General features: G+C 68.6%; 9 protein-coding genes across 9 annotated transcripts; 4 read left to right on the top strand and 5 right to left on the bottom strand.

Annotated features, from left to right (window-relative positions):
• Positions 1–302: 302 nt before the first annotated feature.
• RHOBADRAFT_51812 (uncharacterized protein) lies at positions 303–2,220 on the top strand (the record flags this gene model as incomplete). Its single annotated transcript, XM_018416030.1, has 5 exons — positions 303–635; positions 731–1,280; positions 1,351–1,476; positions 1,552–1,778; positions 1,859–2,220. 5 exons carry the CDS (start codon positions 303–305, stop codon positions 2,162–2,164), a joined length of 1,542 nt encoding a protein of 513 aa, XP_018272874.1. The 3' UTR covers positions 2,165–2,220.
• A 499-nt stretch (positions 2,221–2,719) lies between these two features.
• On the top strand, positions 2,720–4,309 carry RHOBADRAFT_34265 (uncharacterized protein; the record flags this gene model as incomplete). The annotated part of the gene is made up of 7 exons (XM_018413184.1): positions 2,720–2,815; positions 2,938–3,131; positions 3,206–3,367; positions 3,450–3,564; positions 3,654–3,716; positions 3,794–3,907; positions 3,976–4,309. The coding sequence occupies 7 exons, from the start codon at positions 2,720–2,722 to the stop codon at positions 4,162–4,164; spliced, it is 933 nt and encodes a 310-aa protein (XP_018272875.1). The 3' UTR covers positions 4,165–4,309.
• A 131-nt stretch (positions 4,310–4,440) lies between these two features.
• Positions 4,441–7,851, bottom strand: RHOBADRAFT_51814 (uncharacterized protein; the record flags this gene model as incomplete). The annotated part of the gene is made up of 7 exons (XM_018416031.1): positions 4,441–5,051; positions 5,132–5,649; positions 5,731–6,264; positions 6,350–6,597; positions 6,678–6,944; positions 7,012–7,153; positions 7,211–7,851. The coding sequence occupies 7 exons, from the start codon at positions 7,849–7,851 to the stop codon at positions 4,441–4,443; spliced, it is 2,961 nt and encodes a 986-aa protein (XP_018272876.1).
• Positions 7,852–7,960: 109 nt separating this feature from the next.
• On the top strand, positions 7,961–9,067 carry RHOBADRAFT_42038 (uncharacterized protein; the record flags this gene model as incomplete). The annotated part of the gene is made up of 3 exons (XM_018413996.1): positions 7,961–8,476; positions 8,561–8,687; positions 8,781–9,067. 3 exons carry the CDS (start codon positions 7,961–7,963, stop codon positions 9,065–9,067), a joined length of 930 nt encoding a protein of 309 aa, XP_018272877.1.
• A 1,304-nt stretch (positions 9,068–10,371) lies between these two features.
• RHOBADRAFT_48087 (uncharacterized protein) lies at positions 10,372–12,886 on the top strand (the record flags this gene model as incomplete). Its single annotated transcript, XM_018415092.1, has 12 exons — positions 10,372–10,408; positions 11,123–11,200; positions 11,261–11,400; positions 11,463–11,548; positions 11,612–11,685; positions 11,753–11,849; positions 11,913–11,975; positions 12,053–12,134; positions 12,202–12,331; positions 12,440–12,572; positions 12,669–12,734; positions 12,814–12,886. The coding sequence occupies 12 exons, from the start codon at positions 10,372–10,374 to the stop codon at positions 12,842–12,844; spliced, it is 1,017 nt and encodes a 338-aa protein (XP_018272878.1). The 3' UTR covers positions 12,845–12,886.
• Positions 12,887–13,115: 229 nt separating this feature from the next.
• On the bottom strand, positions 13,116–14,647 carry RHOBADRAFT_51818 (uncharacterized protein; the record flags this gene model as incomplete). Its single annotated transcript, XM_018416032.1, has 6 exons — positions 13,116–13,373; positions 13,517–13,613; positions 13,695–13,902; positions 13,999–14,048; positions 14,128–14,501; positions 14,570–14,647. 6 exons carry the CDS (start codon positions 14,645–14,647, stop codon positions 13,146–13,148), a joined length of 1,035 nt encoding a protein of 344 aa, XP_018272879.1. The 3' UTR covers positions 13,116–13,145.
• Positions 14,648–16,836: 2,189 nt separating this feature from the next.
• RHOBADRAFT_64597 (uncharacterized protein) lies at positions 16,837–18,373 on the bottom strand. The gene is made up of 6 exons (XM_018418522.1): positions 18,039–18,373; positions 17,865–17,973; positions 17,669–17,790; positions 17,478–17,601; positions 17,358–17,410; positions 16,837–17,293 (listed from the first exon to the last, which is right to left on the bottom strand). The coding sequence occupies exons 1-6, from the start codon at positions 18,363–18,365 to the stop codon at positions 16,904–16,906; spliced, it is 1,125 nt and encodes a 374-aa protein (XP_018272880.1). The 5' UTR covers positions 18,366–18,373; the 3' UTR covers positions 16,837–16,903.
• Positions 18,374–18,715: 342 nt separating this feature from the next.
• On the bottom strand, positions 18,716–19,606 carry RHOBADRAFT_12331 (uncharacterized protein; the record flags this gene model as incomplete). The annotated part of the gene is made up of 5 exons (XM_018412090.1): positions 18,716–18,937; positions 19,021–19,088; positions 19,150–19,202; positions 19,267–19,390; positions 19,495–19,606. 5 exons carry the CDS (start codon positions 19,604–19,606, stop codon positions 18,716–18,718), a joined length of 579 nt encoding a protein of 192 aa, XP_018272881.1.
• A 5,083-nt stretch (positions 19,607–24,689) lies between these two features.
• On the bottom strand, positions 24,690–25,251 carry RHOBADRAFT_51822 (uncharacterized protein; the record flags this gene model as incomplete). Its single annotated transcript, XM_018416033.1, has 3 exons — positions 24,690–24,767; positions 24,845–24,982; positions 25,054–25,251. The coding sequence occupies 3 exons, from the start codon at positions 25,249–25,251 to the stop codon at positions 24,690–24,692; spliced, it is 414 nt and encodes a 137-aa protein (XP_018272882.1).
• Positions 25,252–25,303: the final 52 nt, after the last annotated feature.

The raw sequence follows: 25,303 nt of genomic DNA on the forward strand, positions 1-25,303 counted from the left end.
GCCACTCGTTATAGCTTCGTACACTGCTGCGCCAGACCTCAGCCTCGCTCGAGACGTGCGAGGCGAGACTTGAGCTGCGCACCGCCTCCTCGCTCCGGCTCGCGCTCACTCTCGTCCTCACAGCACCCTCGAGCCCGCCTGATCGCCCGGCCACCCACCCACAAGTCGCTCGACCAACCAGTGCACCGCCGCAGCCGAGCGAGCACCGCGTCGACGTCTCGCCTCGCCCGCCGCCCTTCGCCATCTCGCCACACCTCCACCTCGTTCTCGCTCGACCCCTGCGCCTGATCGAGGCGCACAATATGTCGCCACGAGCTCTACACGGCGCGGCGGCCGCTCGCCGCACCTATCGAGCGCTGTCGACGACCACCACTCGCGCCACTTCTCGCACCTCGACCCCGGCGGCCGCCCCACCTCCCGACTCTCGCCCCGACTCTTCCGCCGACAAGGGCCGACAGCGCTCGGCCGCAGCCTTCATCGCGGCGCAGGCCGCCGAGGAGGAGGCTGCCGCCGCCCTCGCCGGCAAGCCCAAGGAGCGCATCGTCCCCGACCCGGACGCCTGGACTGGCGACGAGCCGCGAGAGCGCATGCTCAAGCGCATCCTCGAGGACCAGTACAAACCTCTTCGCATCAAGGTGCGCACCCTCTCCCTTGCCTCGGTCCCGTCTGGGTGGTCCCCCTCGCCCTCGTCGCCAGCGAGCTGACCCAGCCTTCTTTACCGCTCTCGCAGGGCTACCAGAAGCCGATCCCGAAGCCCGCACCTCTACCCGCTCAAGCCTTCGACACCTCGTCGTCGCCCTCGACCGCCGCCGACGCCGCCGACGCGCCGTCAGCCTCGTCCAACGGCAGCACGCTCCGCTCGACGACGGTCAACCCGTGGGACATCAGCTTCAAGCCGCCCGACCACTACCAGCCCCTGCCCGGCTACCGCACGTCGGGTCCGCCACTCGGCGGACCCAGCATCTCGGCCAAGAAGGCGCTCCTCGCGACGGCCCGCAAGGACGCCACCCTGTCGTCGCGCCCGTCGGCCCTCAAGCAGGAGCGCCTCGCGAGCGCATACGAGCGCACGCTCGACTATCGCGGCGGCGTGCGGCCCGGGCGTGGCGGCAGGGCCGGCGGCGACGGCGGGCCGGTCGGTGCGCGAGGTGTCGAGGTGCCCGTGCACGAGTACGGCGAGGTCGGCGGCGAGGGCGAGTCGGGCAACATGCGTGTCTTCGAGGGCTTCATCGAGGAGAAGATCAAGCAGGCGCGGCGAGACGGCGTCTTCAACAACGTCAAAGGTGCGCCCCCACTCTCCCTCCCTGCCTGTCAGCCCTGAGCCTGACCGACGCTCGTCCCCCTCGCGAGCAGGTCGCGGCAAGCCCATGCCCAAGGACGCCGCCGAGAGCAACCCGTTCATCTCGCGCACCGAGTTCCTGATGAACCGCATCCTCAAGGAGCAGGAGGCGGCGCCGCCCTGGATCGAGATGCAGAAGGGTGCGTCCTCGAGCCTCTCTCTCTCTCGTCGTGCCGCCTCGTCAGACGACTGACCTTTGTCCCCTCGTTCAACAGAGCTCGAGGGCGCCCTTGACCAGTTCCGCCGCGACCTGAGCGACACGTGGACCCGCCGCGCCGTCCGCATCCGCGCGAGCGAGGGCCTGACGCGCGCCGTCGTGCGCGAGATTCTCGACGGCTGGACCGACCCGCACTGGGAGGCCAAGGAGCGAGGGTACCACGAGGCGTCGGTGCGCGCCCTCAACGAGACGATCCGCAAGTACAACGTCATCGCGCCGTACCATGTGAGCTCCCTTCTCTCTCGCGGCTCGTCCACCTTGCGTCCCTTCTGCGCCCTCGACTGACCTCGCCTCCCCTCACACAGGTTCGCCGACCACTCCTCACCCTCCGCGCCGAGCTCGACGCCGCCATCTCGTCGTGCGCGCCCAAAATCGCCGGCGAGCTCCAGCGGCGACTCGACGCCGGCCTCGGGTCGGCCTCGTCCGGCGGCATCGTCCTGTCGGACCCGGGCGACATCAACCCGCTCACGGCCGACATGATGGGCGGCGAGCAGGCCGAGGACAAGAAGGACACGCCGTGGAAGGCGTTTAAACGTGCCGTCGTCGAGGTGCTCGGGCGCGGGCCGGACTCGTCCCCAGTCCCGGCGGCGCCGCAGGGCAGGCGGGAGTAGAGGAGGAGATACAGTAGAGGTCGGCGTGCAAGTTAGACTGACCGCATTCGCGTCGCACCGTGAGCGCCGCTATCGTCGAGAGACCTCGAGCGAGCCGAGGGATCAACCGCCTCTCACGCCGATTCTGTGTCGCTGAGTCGCTCTGTGACCATGTCGTATACTCGACGAGCTAATGTGCGCATTACGGCGAGAGGTTGACAGAGTCGGACTCGGTGCCGCCGTGTTGGCGAGGTGCTCGTCGTCTCGCCACCTCGACAACTCGCCAGGGCAGCTCGACAGCTAGCAGGCTAGCGCGTACACCTGTCTGTGAGTGGATCCAGCCCGCGCACACTCGCACAGAGCCCAGTCGCCGTCCTCCCTCGCCCCTCATCTCCTCGACCCCTCACACCCACCCACGCCTCCTCTGTCAGCCCACCGGTGACCGTGCTGAGGAGCCGAAACTGACCCTTATGCCTCATTGCAGCTCGAGCACCACCCGCCACCCCCTCAGCGAGGCCGCCCATCCACTTTCCCCCTCCTCCCCCTCACTCCGCCCGACCTCTCGTCTTGTCAGCCATGGCAGAGCGTATCAAGGAGGTGTGGGCCAACAACCTCGACGAGGAGATGTCCTATCTTCGAGCGGCCATCGAGAAGTACCCGTTCGTCGCCATGGTCCGGCGCCCTCTCTCTCTTCTCTCCCTCCCCATCCTCGCCCGCCGCCCGCCCGCCTCAGCGGGCGCAGCAGCGGTGCTCGCCCAAGAGCCTCGCGTTGACTCCCCCACCCCGTCGTGCAGGACACCGAGTTCCCCGGCGTCGTCGCTCGCCCGATCGGGTCGTTCCGCGGGTCGAGCGACTACCACTACCAGACGCTGCGGTGCAACGTCGACCTGCTGCGCATCATCCAGCTCGGCATCACCCTGTGCGACGAGAACGGCGAGCTCGCGCCGGGCGTCTGCACCTGGCAGTTCAACTTCCAGTTCAGCATCAAGTGCGCACCCTCTCTCTGTCTCTCTCTCTCCGTCCCGAGCCCCGTCACTGACCCTCTCGCACGCACGCCCGCAGCGACGACATGTACGCGCCCGAGTCGATCGAGCTCCTCACCAAGTCGGGCATCAACTTCAAGCGGCACGAGGAGTACGGCATCGACGTCGAGCACTTTGGCGAGCTCCTCATCTCGTCGGGCCTCGTCCTCCTCGACGACGTTCAGTGGGTGTCGTTCCACAGGTGCGTCCACATGTCTCCTCTGTCGGTCGCGTCTCCCGTTGTCAGGGGTGGGCACTGACTCAAGCGTGGGTGTGTCGCACAGCGGGTACGATTTTGGGTACCTCCTCAAGCTCGTGTCGTGCTCGCCGCTGCCGCCAAGCGAGACCGAGTTCTTCGAGCTGTTGCGCATCTGGTTCCCCTGCATCTGGGACATCAAGGTGAGCCCTTGTTCTCTCTCTCTCCTCGTCCCTCCTTTTCGCGCCCTCGTCCGTCTCTGACCTCGCCGCTGCCTCCTCTCCTCCCGCAGTACCTGATGAAGAGCTGCAAGACGCTCAAGGGCGGCCTGCAGGAGGTGGCAGATGACCTTGGCGTGCGTCCCTCCTCTCCTCGCCCCGTCCCTCGTCCCAGCATCCCGATCGAGCTCACCGGGTCCTCGCCCCGCAACAGGTCGCACGGATAGGCCCGCAACACCAGGCGGGCTCGGACAGCCTGCTGACGGCCGCAACGTTCTTCAAGATGCGCGACAAATTCTTCGAGTCGAGCATCGACACCAAGTTCATGGTGCGCTCGGCCCCCTCCCTCGAACCTCCCCTCTCGGCCTTTCTGACAACCTCTTGCGTCTCTCGCAGGGCGTCCTGTACGGCCTCAACTCGTCGTCGACGCCGGGCAACCCGGCGTACCCGAGGGAGTACAATGGCGCCGTCCACTACCCGATCAACATGTCGTCGACGCCGACGCCCCAAGCTGCGCCGCTCGCCGCCGCCGCCTCGTCCGCCATCGCCATCATGTCGCCCTCGCCCAAGCCGCAGCCGCGGTGAGCCTCGTTTGTCGGGCGCTCGCACGGTCTGAGGCTGTGTCGTTTGGTCGTCGTCGTCGTCGTCGGGACCTTGTTGTAGCTCTTTCCCTCTGCTGGATACCCCCTCGCTCTCTGCCGTTGCGCAATGTACAGCAGGTTCTCGCTCTCACTCTCCCTCTCACTCTCGAGATCAGTCTCTGCGAGATGCGCTTGAGCGAGCGAAAGGGACGAGGCGACGAAAGGCAGCGCGCAAGTCGACGTTGCACCGCTCGCGCCCTCTCTCGCACACGCGCTACAGCTACCTGCTGCCGCCCTCGCCCTCGCCCGGCGCGTCCCTCGGGAGCGGGAAGCCCAACCTGCCGGCGAGCGTGCCCGCCGGACCGGCAAACCCTCCCTGGCTCTGGAACGACTCGAGAAAGTTCTTGACGAGGTTGTAGTCCATCGGCGCGTCGGTCCCGGCCGCGTCGCCGCTCACGCCTTGCAGGAGCGACGCGAGCTCGGCGTCCATGGCCGACAGGTCGTCGCCGTCGCCGTCATCCTCGTCCGAGTCGGACAGCGAGTCGACGACGACGCGGTGAGGTTCGCGCCGCCCGCTCTGACGCGACGCGTACTTGCCCGTCGGCGCCGGACCGTCGTCGTTGCTCTCGGTGGCGGCGGCGGCGGCGGTGGCGGGCCGAGCGCCCTTGGAGCGCGCCAACTCGGTCTCCATCTGCTCCATGAGGGCGTCAAAATCGGTCAAGTTGGGGTTGCGCAACGGCTCACGGGCGGGAGGAGGGTTGCCGGCGGCGGTGGCGGCGGCGGGAGAGGGCTTGGCGGGAGCAGTGGAGGAGGAGGAGGTGGTGGACGAGGCCTTCTTGGTCGACGGGAGGACGTTGGTCTTCTTCTCCTTGGCGGGCCCGGGCACGAACGCTGCGGAAAGAGCACGAGGGTCAGGACTGTCGCACGATGAACACGTACGAGAGGAGGAGAGAGAGAGAGAGAGGGCGCACCTCCTCGGCCCCTGCGGTCCGACAGGATCTTCTCGTACTGCGCCGGCGTCAAGCCGAGCGTCTCGGTCGCAAACTTGAGGAACTCGTCCATCTCCTCGCCGAGGTCGAGCAGGTCGTCCTCGTCGACGACGCTCGGCCCGTCCTCGCCCTCGTCGACCTCGTCGCCGCCGAGCCCCTCCTCGCCCTCGGGCATGGCCTCGTTCTCCGAGTCCGACTCGTCCGACAGGTCCGACGCGCCCTCGTACACCTCCTTCTCGAGCTTGCGCGCACGAGGCTCGCGCTCGGGCTGCTGGCCCGGCTGCTGCTGGAGCGGCGGAGGACCGAGCGCGCTCGCCGAGGCGGACGAGTCGGCGGCGGCGGCGGGAGCGGCGGCGGGAGCGGGCGCCGTCGCCTGGCCCCACTGCTCGGCGGGAAGGGCGGCGACGAGCTTTTCCATGCGCGCGGCGCGCTCCTCGGCGCTCAGCTCGGGCATGGCCTCGTCGGCGTCCGAGTCGCCCGAGTCGTCGAGCTCGCGCTCGCTGTCGGTGCACGACGAGGAGAGTCAATAGCCTGTCACTAGCGGCAGGACGGAGGAAGAGAAAAGAGAAAGCGAGGCGTACTCGTCGAACAAAGCCCCGCTCGCCGCACCTCGGCCGTGCACAAAGTCCTCGACCTTGCCCGCCATGTCCTCGAGCCGACGGGCCACCTTGCGCGCCTTGCGGTCCTCGGCGCGCTCGCGAGCGCTCTTGGGCCCACCCGCGCCGGCGCCGGAGCTCGACCCGCCCTCGACTCCTTCCATGCCGTCGCCCTGCCCACGCCCCACTCCCGCCTCATCCTCGTCGTCCTCGTCCTCGTCCGACTCGTCCTCGAGGTCGCTGTCCCCGAGCTGCGCTCCTCCGCTCCTCGCACTGCTTTTGGTCGCGAGGATCTCCTCGAGCCCCTGCTCGTCGAGCGCCATCCAGTCCTCGGCGTCCTCGAGCGCGCTCGCGGCTTGCGGCGTGAGCGACGCCGGGTGGACGATGCGGGTCGAGAGCGGGAGAGGGGTGCTCGTCGAGGAAGGGGAGGTGGCGGTGGAGGTGGACGTCGAGGAGGAAAGGGCGGCGCGTGCGCGCGAGATGGCCTCGTCGACGCGCTGCGCGAACGGGCGCTCCGAGCTATACAGGGCATGATGGACTCAGTCAAATGCTGCTCGCCAAGGGTCGTGGCCGCGATTGAGGAAGAGAGAAGCGAGGGACGCACCGGTTCTCCCTCGCACGGACCCACCCCCTCCTCGCCTCTCTCTCGCGCTCCTTCCAACGCTGCGACCCCTCGACCTCCTCGCTCTCGCCCTCGCCAAAGAAGCCCTGCGCGCGCAGCGTGTCGAGGTACGCGCGGTACGCTGGCGCCGCCGTGTCGACCGCGTCGAGGTCGGCCGAGCCCGCCGACGACGAGGCGGATTGGCGAGGGAGCGGCGACGTCTGCTTGTACAGCATCTCGAAGCCGCAGGCCTGTTAAAGTCGACGAGGCATCAGTGTTGGCGCACTTGGAGCGCGCGCGAGAGAGAGAGAGAGGGAAAGGTGAGGCGCACAATCTTCACTCCGACGCTGCGCCGCCTCTCATCGTCCTTGCCGAGCGTGCCGCTCGTCCACCCGGCTTTCTCAAACACCTTGGGCGCGTAGAACCGCTGGAGGACGAGTTGCGAATAGAGCGGGCGCGTGAGGAGGGTCGGGACGAGGACGGTCGGCGGGAGGGAAGGCGACGAGTCGGACATGGCGTCGGTCGATGGTGGAGAAGAGGTGGACGAGGACGAGGGAAGAGGAGGTGCAGGAGGGAAGCGCGACATGGTGTTGACGGCCTGTAGGGAGGGAGCGTGGGTCATGTCGAGGCTCGTCGAGAGCGCGAGAGAGAAAGAGGCGACGCACCCGCAGAGTGGCGGGCTCGCGTTGGTAAAAGGCGCCGACCGCCTCGGCGATGAGGGTCGGGTCGTCGGCGAGCGCGAGCGCAATGTCGGTCGGGAGGTAGGCGAGCGTGCGATGGTGGTGCTCCTTGATCTTGGCCGGGTACCTGCGGACCGACCAGGGTCAGTTGGGCTCTGAAGGACGAGAGGAGGGGTGGACGCACCCGTCGATGCGGGCCCACACGGCAGCCTCGACGTCTGGTGGCGCGAGCGTGTCGACGTTCGGGTCGCGCACGAGGAGGATGGCGGCAGCGCGGTCGAGGAAGGCGTCGTCGTCCGGGTCGAACGAGGGGTTGAGGGGCTCGGCGGCGGTGTCGGCAAAGGGCACGGGGGACGTGTGGTCGAGCGGGACGAGGTGGAGGCGGCCCTGGTGGATCCACACGCGGTTGGCGGCGTTCTGCGGGGTGACCCAGGCCGGGAGCGAGTCGGCGGCCTCGATCAAGAGGAACTCGCCGTCGTCGTCGTCGACCGAGATGACGCCGTCGGTGTGGGCGAGCGAGAGGTGCTTGAGGATCCACACGACGAGCCACTCGTCGTCAACGGCGTCGGTGACATCGGTCGAGCCTTCGAGGTGGTGGTGGTGGGTCGAGGTGGCGGGCTGGTGAAAGTTGACGGGGGACGTGTCGAGGGTGAAGCCGGGCTGCTTGTTGTGCCAGATGTAGCCCTCGGTGAGGCTCGACGCGACGGCGACGAGGTGAGCGCACAGCGAGCGCAGGTGGTGGCCGTGGTCGTGGGGCGAAGGAAAGTCGACGGTGTAGCGGCACGTGTCCGAGTTTGACTCGTACGTGGGCCTGGTCGGACCCATGGCTGTGCTCGTGGCCGTGACGAAGAGCGAGGACACAAGGTGCGATGAGGACGAGCGCCGCCTCATCTCGCCTCCGCTCCTGCACCGCCTCAACTACTCTCGACGCGCCATGGCTGCGCTCAACTGGGCCATGCTCACCCCGCAGGGCAAGCCCGTCCCTTTGCCCCACGAGAAGTGGCTCTTCTCGTCGTCGCCCGGCACCGTCGCCATCTCGCTCTTCCCGCACCCGCCAGGCAGCCCGCTCAACCTCGAGCCAAAGCCCACCGACACCCACTACAAGCACCAGCACGGCACTCTGTACCTCTCGCAAAAGCGCGTCGTCTACGTCGCCCCGCCCTCGTCCACCTCGACTCCGTCGGCTCGTCGTCACCTCGTCCCGAGTGGGGCCACCTCAACCGCCACCACCTCGCACGCCGACCAGCAGAGCACCATCGCCTCGGGCAGCGCATCCATCCTCCCTCCCCCACGGCCCTCGACCTCGTCCGCCCCAAGCGGCCCCGCCACGCTCGAATCGCTCTCGGTCCCCCTGCGCGCCTTTGTCGACGGCCGCCTCGTCCAGCCCTGGTTCTCGGCAAACTACTACGAGGCCCTGTGCCTCGAAGGAGACGGCAACGGCGGGCTCGAGGTGCGCCCCGGCCATCCTCTTCCCCCTCCCTTCCTCTCCCCCCAATCCACTCCTGTCCCCGCACTGACGCTCTCTCCCACACAGGGTCCTCACCTCGTTCGCTTCTACTTCAAAGAGGGCGGCGCACCCGACTTCTACTCGGCCGTCGAGGAGGTCAAGGCGCGCCTCGAGCTGTCGTCGGCGACGAGGGGCACCCCGGTCGAGCAACTGCGTGCGTCCCCTAGTCTCTCTCTCTCTCTCTGCCGCCGCCCACGTTATCCAGGACGAGCTCGCTGACAGCGCTCTCGTTGCACCGCACCTCCAGCCGCGTACGAGCCCCCTCCACCGTCGTCCACCTCGTCCCCCCCAGCCCCCCCCGCCTCGCTCTCCTCCTCCTCCTCCTCGCCCGCACCCGCACCTCCCTCGCCGCACACCGGCGCAGGAGCAGTTCCCTCGCCCGCCGACCTCGCCGCCGCGAGCGTCGCGACGGCCGCCGACGAGTCCGAGCAGCTCGAGCGCGACGAGCGGTGCGCGGCGCAGGGCGGGCCGCCGCCGGGTGTCGGGGTTGACGAGGCGCCGCCCGGGTACGACGAGGCGCAGGTTCGGGCGTGAGGCGCTCGAGAGAGGGAGAGGGGGAGCGAGGGAGGGAAGAGAGGACCGGTGGACGGCGGCGGCGGCGGTGACGGCGAGTCGATGTAGATAGCCCTTTTGTGCCCTGTACTCGAGCGCCGTGTTGTCCTTTACGCCTCGGCCGCCTACGACGAGAGCGACGGCCACAGGGCGTTGAGCTCGCGCAGGCGGTCGGGCACGAGGCGCAGCGTGCGCTCGTCGACGTTGGCGATCGCTGCTCAGACCGGGGCCGTCAGTCCTGCGCGCTCGATCGAGAGAGAGGGAGGGAGGGAGCGAGGACGCACAGAAGCGGATGTACCGGTCGTCGTCGACGTTGGCGAACGGCGGCGAGAAGAAGGTGCCGGGCAGGACGACGACGCCGACGTGCTCGCCGAGGCGTGACGCGACGAGCTCTGACGACGAGCCTGCGAACGGGTGCTTGACCTGTCAGGGAGGGAGGATGTGAGTGAGGAATGTCGGGCCGACGAGAGAGAGGAGAGGAGGAGAGAGAGAGCGACGCACGTAGGCAAAGTAGGCTCCGCCAGTCTCGACTTCCCACCCCTCGACCTCGCCCAGCAGCTCCCTGAACAGCGCCTGCCGCCTCGCAAGCTCGTCCCTTGTCGCCTCGCGCCACTCCCTCGTCGCGTCGACGGCCCACTCGACGGCGCGTTGGGCGGGGCGCGCCGGGCAGATCTGGAGGCAGTCGAGGAGCTTGGAGACCTGGGCGAGGAACGAGGGCGAGGCGACGAGGGCGCCGAGGCGGTGCCCGGGGATGGCGTAGCTCCTGTGGGCGAGGGGGGAGGAACAAGGTCAGGGTCGGCGGATCGAGAACCGCCGAGCGAGAGGGCCGAGAGACGCACTTGGAGAACGAGAACAGGTGCACGAGGTACTCGCGCCACTCGGTGTCGGCAAAGAGGTCGTGCGGCGGGCCGCCGACGACAAAGTCGCGGTACGTCTCGTCGAGCACGAGGGCGAGCTTGTGGCGCCTCGCGAGCTCGGCAAAGTCGCGCACGAGTTTGGGCGGGTACGTGGCGCCGGTCGGGTTGTTGGGCGACACGAGGACGATGGCGCGGGTGCGAGGGGTGACGAGGGCGGCGCACGCGGCGGGCGAGGGGAGGAACGAGGGGGCCGTGCAGGGGAGCGGGACGAGCGAGATGCCGAGCTGGCGCAGGCACATCTCGGCGTTGAAGTACCACGGCGTTGGGAGGATGACGTCGTCGCCGGGCTGGGCGAGGGCGAGCATGGTCGAGTAGAAGGCGCTGTCGGCAAGAGGACGAGAGTCAGCGGGCGGCGTCGCGGGCTCGAGAATGGCGAGAGGGGCGTGCTCACAGGTTGCACCCTGCGGTGATTACGACGTCGTGCATGGTGACGGGCTGCGTTGCGTGGCCGTAGGCGCGGTTGATGTCGCGAGCGAGTGCCGAGCGAAGGCCGTCGTCGCCCTCGAGCGGGCCGTACTTTGACGTGTCGGGGTCGCGGGCATAGTCGGCGAGCTTGTCGAGGAAGGCTGGCGGTGGCGGACTGCCGGGCACGCCCTGTGCGAGGTTGACGAGCGGTCGAGAGGGCGAGGCGGGGAAGCGACGCGCCCAGGCACCGGCGAGCGGGATGGGCGGGGCGGCGCTGTTGGCCACGGTCGGGTTGCAGGTGTACAGCGCTTGCATGGCAGCAGTGCCAAGCTCGGGCTGGGCGGTGTAGCCGAGAGCGACGACGAGAGCGACAGAGTCGCGTCGAGGTCCACCTCCTCACCCTCGACCACACCTCGACTAGGTGAGCACCTGGAGCATCGCCTGCTCTCAGAGAGCCCACTGACGCGCTCGCCGACCCCCGCAGAGCTCGTCACGCTCCCTCCCCTCGTCCTCCCCTCTCCTCATCAGTCGCGCCCTCTCTCCGCCTCTCGCCATGTCTGCCGACGACCAGGTCATGCACGACGCCACCGCAAAGGTCGACAAGGGCAAGGGCAAGGCCGGAGAGCTCGGCCTCGCAGCACTCACCGGCACGTCCCCCTCGTCCTCATCTTCCCCCACTCGCGCCCGCCCTGACTTCCCCCTCTCGCACCTCCAGACGCTCTGCCTTGGGTCGAGAAGTACCGTCCGGCGACCCTCGACGACGTCGTCGCCCACAAGGACATCATCGCAACCAGTTGCGTCCCTTCTCATCCCCTGCATGAGCGCACGCGCTGACCCTGTCGCTCACGCGCAGTCGACCAGTTCATCATCAAGAACCGTGTGCCCCACCTCCTCTTCTACGGCCCGCCGGGCACGGGCAAGACGTCGACCATCCTCGCCGTCGCGCGCAAGATCTACGGCGACCAGGCCATCATGCGCAACAACTGCCTCGAGGTGCGCCCCGCCGCTCCCCTCCCTCGCGCCGCAAGTTCACCGCTCACCCTCTCGATCGGCAGCTCAACGCGTCCGACGACCGCGGCATCGACGTCGTCCGCGAGCAGATCAAGAACTTTGCGAGCACGCGCATGCAGGGCTCGGCAGGGTGCGTCCCAGCCCTCTCGTGCCCTCGAGTACGCCTCACTCATGCCTCACTCTGCGCCTACAGACTCGGCTTCAAGCTCATCATCCTCGACGAAGCCGACATGATGACGACGGCCGCCCAGTCTGCCCTGCGTCGCGGTCCGTCCTCGCTCCCCTCTCTCTCAGCCCGTTTGCCCCTCCTCTTACCCTCTGAATGCGTCGACAGTCATCGAGCAGTACACCAAGAACGTGCGCTTCTGCATCATCTGCAACTACGTCAACAAGATCATCCCGGCCATCCAGTCGCGCTGCACCCGCTTCCGGTGCGTCCCTCCTCCCCCTTAGCTTGCGAACGACCCGTCTCTGACCCGCCTCGAGTTCTGCAGCTTCGCGCCTTTGCCCAAGGAGGAGGTCGAGAAGCGCCTGAGCCACGTCGTCGAGCAGGAGAAGTGCGTCCACCTCTCTCGAAATCTCGACTGCGGTCCCGACACAGCCGGCTCATTCTCTCCGCCTCTCTCTGCCACAGGGTCATGCTGTCGGAGGACGGTCGTCAAGCCCTCCTCAAGCTCTCTCGCGGCGACATGCGGCGCGCGCTCAACGTCCTCCAGGTGCGCCCTCGTCCCTCCCCTCTTGGCTCAGCGCGACGCAAATTGACCCCTCTCTCCCCCTCGACAGGCCTGCCACGCCGCATACGACCTGACTGACGAGACGGCCGTGTACCGCTGCACGGGCAACCCCGAGCCGCGCGACATCGACGAGATCATGCGCAGCATGATGAACGACTCGTTCGAGGTGGCCTACCAGCGTGCGTCTCGGTCTCTCTGCGTCTCTCTTTCGTGCGGTACGACCGAGCTATGCGCGCTCGTACCGCTGCGCCATCGGCGACGAGACTGACTCGCTCTCGCTCCCTCAGGCATCTCGTCGCTCAAGACGGAAAAGGGCCTCGCCCTGCAGGACATCATCCAGGGCGTGTACGACTTTGCGACGACGGTCGACTTCAGCGCGCCGACGAGGGTCTACTTCCTCGACCAGATTGCCCAGGTCGAGTGCGTCGTCGTCTCTCCCCTTCCTTTTCCTCCGTCGTCACGGACCGCCTCCTTTCGCAACGCCGGGACTGACGGGCCTTCCTCCACTGTACGCAGGCACAGGCTGTCGACCGGCGGGAGCGAGAAGCTGCAGCTGACGGCCCTCCTCGGCGCGACCAAGAAGTGCGTCCCGCTCTCCTCTCGTTCCCTCTCTCTTTCTCTCTCGACCTCGGCCCTGACTGAATCGACCCGTCCCCTGTAGCGCGATCGAGCTCACGCCTGTCGGAGCGTAGCGAGGGGGGAGAGGAGCAGTCTGCAACCCGCTTGTCGCCGATCGTCGTTCCTCGTCGCCGCCCGTCGAGAGAGAGCTTTGTCCGGTCCTCCTCGCCTTCTCGAGAGCTAGCAGACGTCTCGAGAGAGCTGCCAAGAGCTGTACTGGCAACAGAGAGCGCCCCTTGAGGTCTTGCCGAGCGAACGACGCTTCGAGAGCGACTTGAGAAGGTCACTGCGAAACAGCTTTCGCCGCTCTCGCTGCGCGAGAGGCTCACAAAGACACAGACGTGGAATACAGACTGCTACAGACACCTCGCACAGCTACTCGCGCACGTACTTCTCCTCGTCCCTGACCTCGTTGAGCGCGACCCACTCCTTCTCCCCCTCGGGCGCGCTCGAGCGCTTGCGGTGGCCCGGCACGTCCGGCAGCTTGATGCTCGACTCGTCGGCGAGGTCCCAGTTCTGCGAGATGGCGAGCCAGTCGGCGTCGGGGATAAACTCGAGGGCGTGGTCGGTCGCGGTGAGGAGCGGTCTCGCCGAACTTGGAGCCTGAGGGGCGCATGAGAGCGTCAGTGGGACCGTCGACGCAGGGGCGGACCCGACGACGACGAGCGTGAGGTTGGCGTGGAAAGGAAGGAGAGAGGGGGAGAGGCGAGGAGAGGAGGAGAAAGAGCGAGAGCGGGAGGGCTCACCTTCATCCTTTGCTCCGGCTCGGGCCACCACGCCGCTGAGTAGCCCACCGCCGTCATGATCCGGTCCTGGTCGGTCAAGTTGGGCATGCCGGCGTGCCTGCAGCGACGAGAGGGGCCGTCGTGAGCGATCGTACCCAGGCTCGAGCGGCTCGTGCGCACAGAGAACGAGTCGACGCACCAGGTCCGCATGTCGCGCAGCGTGATCGTCCCCATCGGGACCCGGATCTGCGCACCCGGCCGCACGCGCCGACGCTCCTCGAGCGTGTCGGGCGCGACGTCGCAGAGCGGCGTCGCCGACTCGCGCGTCGGCCACACCTGGTCGTGCCCGGTCGTGCAGTTGTGGCTGCCGAGCCAGAACTCGGTCGAGCCGTTCTCGGGCGTAAAGTCTGCGAGAGAGGGAGAGAGAGGAAGAGTAAGGTGGAAGGAGGAAGGTCGAGAAAGTCAGTCTCGAGGACAGGCTCGAGGACGACGGCGGGACGGACCTGAGAGTGCGAGGTTCGTGTTGAGCATGCCCGGGCAGTTCGGGTGCAGCCTGTGTGGTCGAGAGGAGGATCAGGAAGCCGCTCGGACCCTGTGAAAGGGAGAGCGCGAGAGTGAGAAAGAAGGCTCACCAGGGCGCGTCCTTGTGCACGTTCTGCCGCTGCGTCGCACCGGCGATTGCGCAATTCGCGGTCAAGAGGTTGAGCTTGATGCCCGGCCCGAGATAGCCCTCGACGACCTGGTGCACGAAGCGATTTGCGAAGACGTCCTGGAAGCGCAGGTCCGGGTCGGCGAGCGGCGCCGACATGAGGAAGTTGCTGCTGATGCCGTGGTTGTACTGCGAGAGCTCCTTGACCTGCTGCTTGATGACCTGGGCGGTGGCGAGCATCGAGTCGCGCAGGGCGACGACGTGCTCGGGGTCGACGAGGCCCGTGATGGCGAGCAGGCCGTCGCGGTGCAGGATCTCCATAGCGCGCTGCATGTTGGCTCGAGACCATCTGCCACTCTGCAGGGAGGCGAAGCGAGAGTCAATCAGGAGGACCGCGGCGTGCGAGAGGACGAGCGCGGGCTCACCTCCTTCTCCTCGGGCGACAGCGAGATGAAGCTGGGCTGCGTCGGCAGCGGCGTGAAGGAGCGAGGAGCAGAGACCATGGCGACGACAGGGGCGAGTAGAGTGCGAGGAAGAGGCGAAGGAGAGCTCCACGGAAGCCCGCAAGCGATAGCGCGAGACGGCTCGGCCGGGAAGCAGAAGATCCGGGCGAGCGAGACCGTGGGTCGCTCGCACCGTGGGATTCGCGAGGCGACGTGGATCGTGGAAGACACAGGTCGCATTGCGGCTCGAGGGGGTACAAGAGGGAGGAGACGGCGCCTCGTTCGGGTCATCCACGTTTTGAGATTGCGCTTCATCAGGCGCCGTCAACCGCCCGTCCCATGCCGAGGCGACAGGACGAAGCGTCGACGACGACCTCGAGATTAGCGGTTCTGATCTTATTTGGCTAATCATGCCCGAACGAGGTGCGCCGTCTCCATCCGAGAAGGGCCGAGGCGAGGCCACCGAGTCGTCGGCCGCGAGGAAGACCCTCGACGGCGACAGAGCCCGGTATCCGTCACCGAGCGAGTGCTGGCGCGTGTCGTCGAAGAAGAGCAGGTAGGGGACGGCGTGTCGCGTCGGGTCGAGCGGACCGGGCGAACGCGCATGGCGGTCGGGTCGAGCGGAAAGAAGAAGACCTGCAGGACGGCAAGGAGGTCAGTCAAAGCTCGACGTGTGAAGGCAAGGTGCTGCTGCTGCCGCCGTCGTGCGCTATAGGATCAGGTTAAGCGTTGGATACAAGGTATCTCATGAAGGTGGGAGCTGCGTCCGTGGACACAGGCAACCCTCGAGTTTGCAGTTTGTTGATTTGTCGTCCTCTCCAGGGGGTGCAGGGGCAGTAGGGGAGGAGCAGGGAGAGTGGGACGCACCAGTCAAGCCGAGAGAGCCGTATCGAGGAGGGTCGGCGGAGAGGAGGATTTTCCCGCGACGGCGCGTTGGCGAGGTGGGCGCTAGGCGGTGCGAGGGCGGTACATGTCGCTGCTGAAAGGACAAAGAGCAAGGCTAGCCGACAGCCAGGCGCACAGGAGGCGCGGTGGGCGAGGCGAGTGGGACGAAGGAGGGAGAGGAGCGAGGAGGAGAGCGCGACGAGGCTCGTCGACCGGACCGTCCTCACCAGCTCCTCGCTGAGCGTGCGCAGAGCTCTCAGCCGTGCTACAGGCTCTCTTGCCGGCGCCCCAGGCTGGCGGCTCCAGCCCTCGACGCGGCGTCGCTCTCGCCCTCTCGTCCTCTTCGCCCGCCTCATCTGGCGCCTCGACGACGACGCGACCACCAGCTGCGGTCCGCATGAGGGCCTCGCTGTCGTCTTCAGCTCTGCGGGACCCCGTGCTGCGCCTGCAGACGCTCGAGCACCCGCGCTGGTTCGGGCGGCGGCCTCTCGCGCTCGTCACAGCTGGTCCAAGCACGCCCAGGCGGCGCAGCGAGCTGCATTAGACTCCCAACGCTTCCGCAAGGACCTCGAGGACGCTCTACGCGGCTCTCGGGTCCGGCGCGCCCTCTCGGAAGCGTGTCGCGGGCTGTCCTCGCTCTGCTACAGCTCGCCGCGCAGTGCAGAGCTGCTCTCTAGCCAGCGTCGGGCCCGCATCAGCTGCGCTCTCTCCCTCGTCGCTGGCGGCAGCAGGCTGCGATGCTGCGTCGGCCCGCTGCGGCCAACGTCGGGCTCGGTGCCGCCAACCCTCTCTTGCTCTCCTCCTTCGAGTCCAAGGCTCGCGAGGCGGTTAACAGCTCTTCCTCCTGGCTCGTTCGGGTGCGAGCTCTCTCTTTAGACTTGTTCGAGTAGATCCTGAGCGTACGAGACAGCGCGAGCGTCTGTCGGCGGCGCAGGGATCGTTCTCGTCCTCGACTTGCTCTCGAGCCCCCTCAGGCTTCGGCTCCTCCAGCGTTGCACAATCGGCCGCCGGAAAGCTCGGACCGCTTTCTCTGAGCTTCAGTCCGCGCCTGGCAACGTCGCGCTCGACCTCCTTGTGCGGCAGATTCGGTGAGAGCGAGTGAGAGCGCTCGACCGTGCAAGAAACCTCCCCTCGAGCGAGCCGCAATAGATCGACGTTAAGGAAGAGCCTAGACTCCTCCGACGTCGGAGAAGTCCAGGCCCTCTCACGCAGCCGCGCAAGGCCTGAGCGCGCATGTACGTCGCTTGCCCTCTCGCTGCGGGCACAGACGCAGGCGTCGCAAGTTCAAGCCTCAAAGGCGAGAGACGCAAAGAGGGCAGAGAAAGGGAAGAACGATCTCGAGGAGAGAGAGAGAGGAAGGGCAGAGACGACGACGACGATTGCAGGGCTGCGGGTACTGTAACAACAAGCACGAGGGGGAGAGGGCACTACTCAAAGGTCGACGGCCGCAAACAGGTCGTCGTCCTCGGCGAGGAGAGCGTCGAACTCGTCCTCGGCGGCGACCACGCTCGACTTGACGTCGTCCTCGCCGCCGTCCTCCTCGCGCTTGACCCGCTTCGTCACCCGCTCGACACCGCCTGCGTTGTCCTCGGGCTCGGCCTCGACGCGCACCGGCGCGTCTGCCCCGTCCACCTCCTGCTTGACCTCGCGCGCTCGCTCCTCCTCGTCCTCCTGCTGCCGGCTGCCGCTCGCCTCGGGCGCGTCGTCGACGGGCGCGTGCGTGAGGAAGCGCCGCAGGCCGAGGATGGTCGACATGCGGAGCTCGGCCTTTTTGCCCCAACCGTCGACGTCTGGGCGAAAGTCGAGGTACAGGCCGTATCCCTGCGAGGCGAGCGATGTCGACGAGCGTTCGAGGCACGAGAGGAAGGGGAACAAGGAGACGCACCTTGGTGTTGAGCTCTGCCGGCGAGAAGCTGTCGGCGAGAAGGCGCATCGAGCCTGCGGGAGAGACCGAGGTCAGTCGAGGGCCCTCGGGGCACGGAGCGAGAGAGAGGAGGCGACGCACCGACGACGGCGCCAAGCTGTTGCCTGAACGCGTTGCGCATGTAGGCGAACGCCTTGCCCGGATCTGCGACCAGGCCCTTCGAGATGGCGCGCCACTCGCCGTTCTGGGTCGACAGGACCGGGACCTGGAGGGAGGAGGCGAGGGTCAAAAACGAGTCTCTTGGGCATCGAGGACGGCGAGCGAGGACGCACCTTGCGCCCGAGGATCTCGACGAAAGGCTGCGACGGCCCGACTGCGACCTTGAGCGCGTCGGCCGACATGAGGCCGAGCGAGACGCCCTTGGACGTCGCGTTCATGTCGGTAAAGACGTGTGCTGCAGGTCCGCTCGCGCCGAGGTCAGCTCACCGCCTCGACGTGCGCCTCTCGAGGGAGCGGACGAGGACGCACCGATGCTGAGCGCTTCTTGTCGGCGGAACCCGAGCCGTTCGGCAACAACGCAAGCCCAAGCCGTCATGACGGGCGCGCGGTTCGTGAGGCAGAACTTCTTGACGAGGGCCTGCGCGCTCAAGAGTGCAGTGTCAGTACGGTGTGCGTGCAGGAGGGAAGGCAGAGGGGGCGCACCTCTTCTGCCTCGATCTCGTCGAACTGAAAGTCCTCGTCGACGGAGTCGCCCTTGGGCGCACGGGTCGGCAGCGGCTTGTCGAGGTCGCTGTCCCTCGCGCGCTTCCTCCTGACCTCTCCCTCTGCTGCTGCTGCCCCGTCCCCAGCCGCCGCCGCCTTGCCCTTGGCCGAGCCGGCGCCCGAGGCTTTGCCGCTGATGACGGCGAGGAGCGCCTTGCGCAGGTCGTCGTCGGCGATGCCGAGCTGGGCGAGGTCGGCGCCGGTGAGGAGGCGCAGCTTGCCCTCGGACGTGTAGCCCTTGGGCACGAGCTTGCTCGCGGCCTGCATCGCCTGACGCATGTCGAGGTGGGGCGGGCGCGGGCCCGAGGACGTGAGGAGCTTGAGGAGGGCGGGCAGGGCGAGGGGCGTCATGTCGGTGCCGAGCTTGGCCTTGCCCTTGCCGGGCGAGCCTCGAGGCGGCATCGTGGCGAGACGAGCGAGGTGGTCGAGGTCAAGAGGAGCTGGCCGACGGCGACGACGAGCGACGACGACGAGAGCTCGACTTCTTGCTCTGAGCGGTTATACAAAGATATACGAGGCTGTAACGAGCCGAAGTATGCTGCGCGAACTACACAAAGAGTGACTCGCGAGGGCTGACTCTCGCTCTCGACGCTCGAGAGCCTGCAAATGGACGGCTTCTATGCAAACGCGACGCGGTTCTCCGGCGGGAACAGCTCACTGAGCCTCTGCGCCTCGTCGCGCATCTCGTCGGCCGCCCTCGGTCGGCGCTCGTCCTCGATGCCGGCGAACGGCGCGTCCACCTTGCCCTGCTCCTTGGCTCGATGCTCGGCCTCAAACGCCTTGCGCTCGGCTCGTGTAGGACGAGAGGCGTAGGCGTCGGCAAACTCTTGGCCGAGGTCCTTAGAGTCGAGCTCGGTGTACACTGAGGGCGGCGAGAGGGTCAGTACGGGGGCTCGAGCCGGCGGAACGGGTGAGAGAGAACGAGCGACGCACTGTCGTCTATGGGCTCAAAGTCCTTGGCGTGTCGAGGGATGATGTGGATGTGGACATCTGCGCAGAGGATAGCTCAGGTCCCGACGGCCGAGGGAAAGAGAGAGCGAGAGAGACGCACGAGGAACCGACTGTCCTGCGAGAGGGCCGTCTTGCAGCGCGATGTTGAGGGCTCTGCGTTCGTGGACAGGGTCAGTTGATGAACAGGATGGCAAGCAGACAGGCGAGAGGGACGCACTGGGCCTTGTACTCGCGCTCGATGACCCGGCTGATCTGGTGCACGCTCTGGAACAGGTCGGTCACCTCGTCGGCGGTCAGGTCGCGGAACCTGGTCGCGACTCTTCGAGGGATGACGAGGACGTCTGCGCGGGTGCGAGTGTGCAGGTGAGCTCAGGGGGCGACGAGGCGAGCCCCCACTTGTTCGGCTCGAGGAGCGGGGGAGGAGGAGGGGGAGGCGACGACGCACGACCAGGGACGAGGGGCTTGAGGTTGACGATGCCGGCCGAGAGTGCGCTCTGGTAGAAGACCTGGTTCGGCACGCGGAACGTGGCGAAGCGGAGCGTCGAGAGGGCGGACATGGGCGAGTCGCGGTCTGCGGGACGACGAGGTGAGCTCTGGGCGTGCGACGAGGCGAGTGGGCTGGGACGTACCGACAAGGTGCACAGGTCACCCTCAGCGGCTGTTCAGTCGACAGGCAAGGGCGGGGTTGCTCGTCGAGGAGGAGCCGGCGGCCGCGAGCCTCTCATCCGCCTCCTCCACGCTCGCGCCTCGACCGACGAGCTCGGCCAGCATGCCAGAGCCTCTCAGCCTCGCACTGCCAAGGCGCTGCGCTCTCCCTCCAACGCCAGCGCTTGCGCTCCACCTCCCCCTCCCCCTCATCTGCTCGAGCCGAGCGATCGCGACGCCGGTCGGCGCCAGCTCCTCCTGAGCGCGTTTAAACGAGCTCGGCGGGCGGCCGAGACAGCGCGAGGAGCTCGGGCAGCGCTCCACGGAGAGTCCGCCGTCCGCACGCTCGCCTCGCTCGCGCCTCGCGGACCCTCTCGCCTCGGGCCTCGCGCGCTCCCTCCTGCTGCTTCCACCACGGCGCCGACGACGACAAGCGCAAGATGAAGGCGGGCGCGTTCGGCCGACAGCCAGAGCGCCGCCCAGTCCAGCCAGGCGGCCGCGTCCTCCCCGGCATGTTCGCGTCGCCCTCACCTTCGCCCGCACCCGCCGCCACGACGCCGCCGACCTCGTCCACCTCTCGACCGTCGACCACGACCGCTTCGACCTCGCAGCCCAAGCTCGCCAACCCGAGCGGCACCCTCCTGAGCAGCTGGGGCACGAGCGGGCGGGGCAGCGGCAGGCTGCCGGGCACGGCTGCGCCCTCGCGGCTCGAACGCCTCGCAGCCGAGTCGCGCACGAGCGACGGCAACGGCGGCGACGCGCCGAGTCGAGGCGGGACGTCGGCGAGCATCTCGCGCGCGCGCAAACTCGGGCTCAACCGCCGAGCGAGGACGCCGTCGCCGCCGTCTTCGCCCGAGTACTCGCCTGAGCGCTCGCCGCCTCGTTCGCCTTCGCCCCGACACGCTCCTCAGCCTCGAGCCCGAGCCGCGTCGCACGCCGCACCGCCCTCTCGCCGGCCCGACCGCGAGAGGTCGGCTTCCCCACCGTCGACTCGCCCGCGCCGCGCCTCATCCCCTCGTCCCGTCGCGGCCGCCGCCGTTCCTCCTTCGGCGCCCGACGCGGCCGAGCAGCCGCAGGGCATCCTCAGCTCGCTCTGGGGGCGAGCGACGCAGCTCGTCGGCGGCAGTGCAGCCGGGCAGCAGCCGTCGATCGTGCGCGAGGTCGGGCACAACCGCGCCAACTCGGTCGACTCGAGCCTGCCCGTCCCGCAGTCGCACGTCACGCCGTTCCAGCTCGGCCAGGACGGCGACCCGGTTGGCGACGACGAGCACGAGCCGGCGGCGCACGGCCCGCCGACGCGCAAAGAGCCGTCGAGCCTGCGCGACTCGCGCCCGATCGCGCTCCCGCCGCTCGTCGCGCCCGCCCGCACGCTCACGACCTCGAGCCACCCGGCCGCGCGGCGGATCTCGGCGCCGCCGGGCGTCGCGCGCGCCGCGTCCGAGCCGCTCCCGCCCGTCGAGCCCATCACGTACCACCGCCCGCCGCCGCTTCATCCGCGCACCTCGGCCGTCGGCGCCGGCACGCAGCGTCAGCGCTCGGGCGCCTCGAGCCCGTACGACTGGCTCGAGAGCCGCGACGAGGCGCCGCTCGAGCCGTTCCTCTTTACGCGGGCGCTCGGGCGCGCGGCGACGAGGCGCGGCGGGAGGGCGGCGAGGAGGCCGGCCATGCCGCAGGGTGCGGCGACAGAGCCAGGGCCGCATGCGGGACAAGCGGGAGCGGCGGGCGCAGGCGCAGGCGGAGCGGCGCTCGTCGGCGGGATGGTCGGCGGGTCGGCCACTCACGCCCATGCGCACGCCAGGTCCGTCTTTCGTCGCCTCACTCTCCTTCTAGAGTCGCACTGACCCGTCGCTCTGCCGCAGCATACCGCCACTCGCGCCACCCGCTTTCGCGTACGCCCCACCCGTCCACCCCGGCGCTCCTCCAGCTCCGCCGGCGACCCACCCAGGCCCACCTCCTCCTCTCGTCGCCTCCGCCTTCGCACCCGCACCTCATCGACCCGAGCTTGTGCCGCCGCCTGCGCCGGCTCTGCCGCCGCCGCCGCCGCTCGTCGCACCCGGCAACACGTGGTCGGACCCCGGCGCCGCGCCCGCACTCGTCGCCGCCGCACCGCCACTTGCCGCTCAAGCGTCGACGAGCTACGGCGAGCCGTACGCAGCTCGTCCTGCGCACGTCCACGAGCCGCACGTGCCGGCCGAGGTGGTCGAACCCGCAGAAGCGGCGCCGGCCGAGCCGCTCCCGTCCTACGAGCCTCGCGTCGCGCCGTCCGAGAACAACGAGGCGCGCGACGAGCTCTCGCACGCGCCACGGTACGGCGTGCCGGCGCCGACGAGCGGCGAGGAGGCGTTGCCGCGTTCGGGCACCGGGCCCGACTCGCTGCCCATCTACCCGTCGCCGTCGAGCGGCGTCTCACAGCCGCAGCTGATCTCGGCGCCATCGGTCGCCAACCCGGCGCATGTGCCCATGTCGTCGGGCCCGTACTCGCAGGCGTCGTACGTGCAGGCGCCTTCCGCCTCGTCGGCCTACTCGCAAGCGCCGTACTCGCAGCCGAGCTACGCCGCTGCGAGCCAGCCGGCTACCGCACCGCCGCTCGTCCCGCCTGCCACCCTCGCGCCGACCTCGCAGCCGTACTGGCCCGCGCCGCCACCACCGCCGCCGGTCATGCCGCAGCACGTCGCCACGTCAGCAGCGGGCCCGAGCGCGTTCGCCGCCGCGACTGCGCCTGCGCCTGCGCTCGCGCCGACGGCGGCATCGTCGAGCGACGAGCACTACGCCGCGCACTTTGGGACGGCCGGGCTGTCGGTGAGCAGCGTGCTCCCCCGGCTGTTCGCGGCGGCGCTGCCCGCACCCGGCCCAAGGCCGCCAGCGACGAGCGCGCCGCACGGTCAAGTCGCGGCGCCCGTGCACGTCGCTACGAGTGCGCCGACCGGGGCGTCGGGCCACGGCGACCTGCCTGCCGGCCCGCCCATCCTGCCCGTCACGCCGCCGCCGACCTCGTCGCCCGCTCGTGCGCCTGCGCCGACGAGCCAGTCGCTTTACCCGCCGCACCTCGCCTCGGTCCAGCAGCCGCAGCTTCCGCAGGGCGCGCTCGCGCAGACGAGCTGGGGAGCACCGGCGACGCAGTCGAGCGTCACGGCCTCGCAAGCCGCAGCGACGTTCGCGAGGCTCCCGTCGCCAGCCGCCCCGACGCCCGCCCCACCATCGCCGAGCCCACCGTCGCCGTCGCGTGTCGCGCCGGGCCCGGCGGCGCTCGTCGCGCCGCGCCCGCTCGAGGACGGCCGCGAGGTCGAGGAGGACCTGCCCGGCTACGACGCGCCGTCGGCCGAGTCGCTCGCGAGCGCGAGGGCCACGAGCTCGAGCGAGAAGGACGTGCTCTCGTTCCCGCCGCACATGGCCCTCGAGACGCCGTTACCGCCGAGCCCGGCGCCGCCTGTTCCGCCGGCGCCCTTGCTCGCCGTCGACGACGTCCCGCCGCCTGTGCCGGCTCGTCCCTCGTCGCTCCTCGTCGATACGAGAACCTCGACTACGGCTCAGCCTCCCGTGTCGCCGTCGGTGCCGGCGACGACGGCGCCTTCCTCGTTCGTCCTCATCCCGCCGACGCCGCTCGAGCCGCGCTTCGGCCCGCCGACGAGTACTGCCGTCCCCACGCACGACGCCTCGTTGGTCACCTCGCCATCATCACCGCCGTCCGAGATCGAGACCGCGCCTGCGCCTGCGCCCGTGTGCCTCCAGCCTCTCGAGCTTGGCTTCACGCTCGACGACCTCGGGCTCGGCACGCTCGACTTTGGCCTCGGCGTGCCGGACGCGGTGGCGGTGGGCGAGCGAGCGTCGGGCGAGAACGAGGCGCTGCTGTGGCCTGAGCGGGCGAGCTCGCCGGCGGTGCAGTTCGGCGAGGACGAGGACGAGGACGAGGCGCTCTCGAGCGAGGAACCAGGTGCGTCTCTTCTCTCTCACTCCTCCACAATCTCGACCAGGGTTCCCTGACGCACGCGTTCCACAGCTGCAGCAGATCCCTCGCACGACAACGACCTTGACGAGGCGTTCGACGCCGCCACGTCATTTGCGGCCTCGTTCGCCCAGGCCGACCTATCGCGTGCGAGGGTCGACCCGGGGCACTCGGCTCGGACCGACCGATGGCTCGAGCAGCAGGGCGTCGAGCGCAAGCCGGTCGGCGAGCTCAAAGTCGAGGGAGGAGGAGCCGAGCCGAGCGCCGATGAGCAGGTGCGTCTCTCGTCCTCTCTGGATCTCTTTCAGTCCCGCCAGACAGAGCCTGACCATGTCGCGTTGCACAGATCGTCGCTCCCGGCTTGTACCGCCCTCGCACGGCCCCTCCCGCCTCGATCGCGCCCTCGCTCCTCGCCCCTCGCGGCTACACGCCCGCCGCCCTGCACACCGCCACCTCGTCGTCCTTCGCCGCACCCGCGCCCCACGCCCACACAACCTCGCTCTCGTACTCGCCGCAGCTCGCCTACCTCTCGTCCTTGCGCGAGTCATCGTCCGCCGACACCGACAGCGCCGACGGCCCGCCGTCGCCGCTCGAGACGAGCATCGGCGTGCAGGACACGAACGTGCTGCAGCGCGCGAGGGCTGTCAGCGTCGACGAGGTTGCGCGGCGCGAGCAAGTCGAGCGCGCGACGGTGCAGGGCTCGTCGACGACGGGCGCGGCCCGTGCGGCGCTCTCGGATGCGGCTTTCGCGGGCTCGTCGGTGCGCAAGGGTGTGCAAGGCGAGTCAGGGGTGGACGACAAGGGGAAAGGGACGGCGGTCGACGTCGTGGAGGAGCCGCTGAGGGGCGACAAGGGCGAGACGACGGACGAGATGGCGGCCATGTTTGCCAACTGGTAGCGCGCGAACGTCCTGTATTATCAACAAGGGGGGGTACTATCTAAGTGTGTGCGCCTCCTCCAGCCCCAGCGACAGCTTAGAGGCTATTTAAGTTGCTGATTTATATTAATTTTATTGTTCAAACATGAGAGCTTAGTACGTGAAACATGAGAGCTTAGTCGGCGCGAGGGTCGCCGTCGCCGCCCGAGAGCCACCCTTGGCGGAAGTGGTTGCCGCGATGCCGCCAGGTGAACTGCGCGAGGTAGAGTGTGAGTGAGAGAGCTCGTCGAGCAGGGAGGGAGGCGAGAAGGGAGGGGGACGGGGGCGGACCTTGATCAGGGCGGTAGTCGCACCCATGGCCGCCGCGACAGGGACGCTCGGGACGAGCAGGGCGCCGACCCAGGGAATGGCGGCGCCGGCAAACGTGCCCGCTAGAGCTGCGGCACCTGCGCCGACGATGGCGTACTTCTGCGAGGGCGGGCTAGCACGGTGAGTGGATGGGTCCGGGAGGAACCGAGAGGACAAGGAGTTGGACGTACTGCGTAGCGGACCATGCGCCAGAAGACGAAGCGGAGGATGTAGCGGAACGTCTTGAGGGACGAGCGGGTGACGAGCGACGAGGGGGCACCGGCGCCCTTTGGGTTGGCGAGGTAGGCGAGATTGGCGCGGGTGCGAGCAAGCTTTGATGTGGTGGTTGGGGCTGCGTCGGCCGATGCAGGTGCGGCGGCGGACGCCATGGTTGCGGCAAAGGCGCGGGCGAGAGGCAGACGAGGAGGCGCGAGTGGGAAC

Source organism: Rhodotorula graminis (genome assembly GCF_001329695.1).
Source record: "Rhodotorula graminis WP1 unplaced genomic scaffold RHOBAscaffold_3, whole genome shotgun sequence".
In the NCBI taxonomy this organism is placed as follows: Eukaryota; Fungi; Basidiomycota; class Microbotryomycetes; order Sporidiobolales; family Sporidiobolaceae; genus Rhodotorula; species Rhodotorula graminis.

Coding starts and splice junctions, on each gene's coding strand:
- RHOBADRAFT_64597 (XM_018418522.1), bottom strand. CDS start 18,365: ATGCAGGCCGCGAGCAAGCTCGTGCCCAAGGGCTACACGTCCGAGGGC. Junction 17,411..17,477: donor ACAGCTTGGCGCCGTCGTCG/GTGCGTCGCCTC, acceptor TCTCTCCCGCAG/GCTCGATGCGCCTTCTCGCC. Junction 17,294..17,357: donor CGGCAGAGCTCAACACCAAG/GTGCGTCTCCTT, acceptor CTCGCCTCGCAG/GGATACGGCCTGTACCTCGA.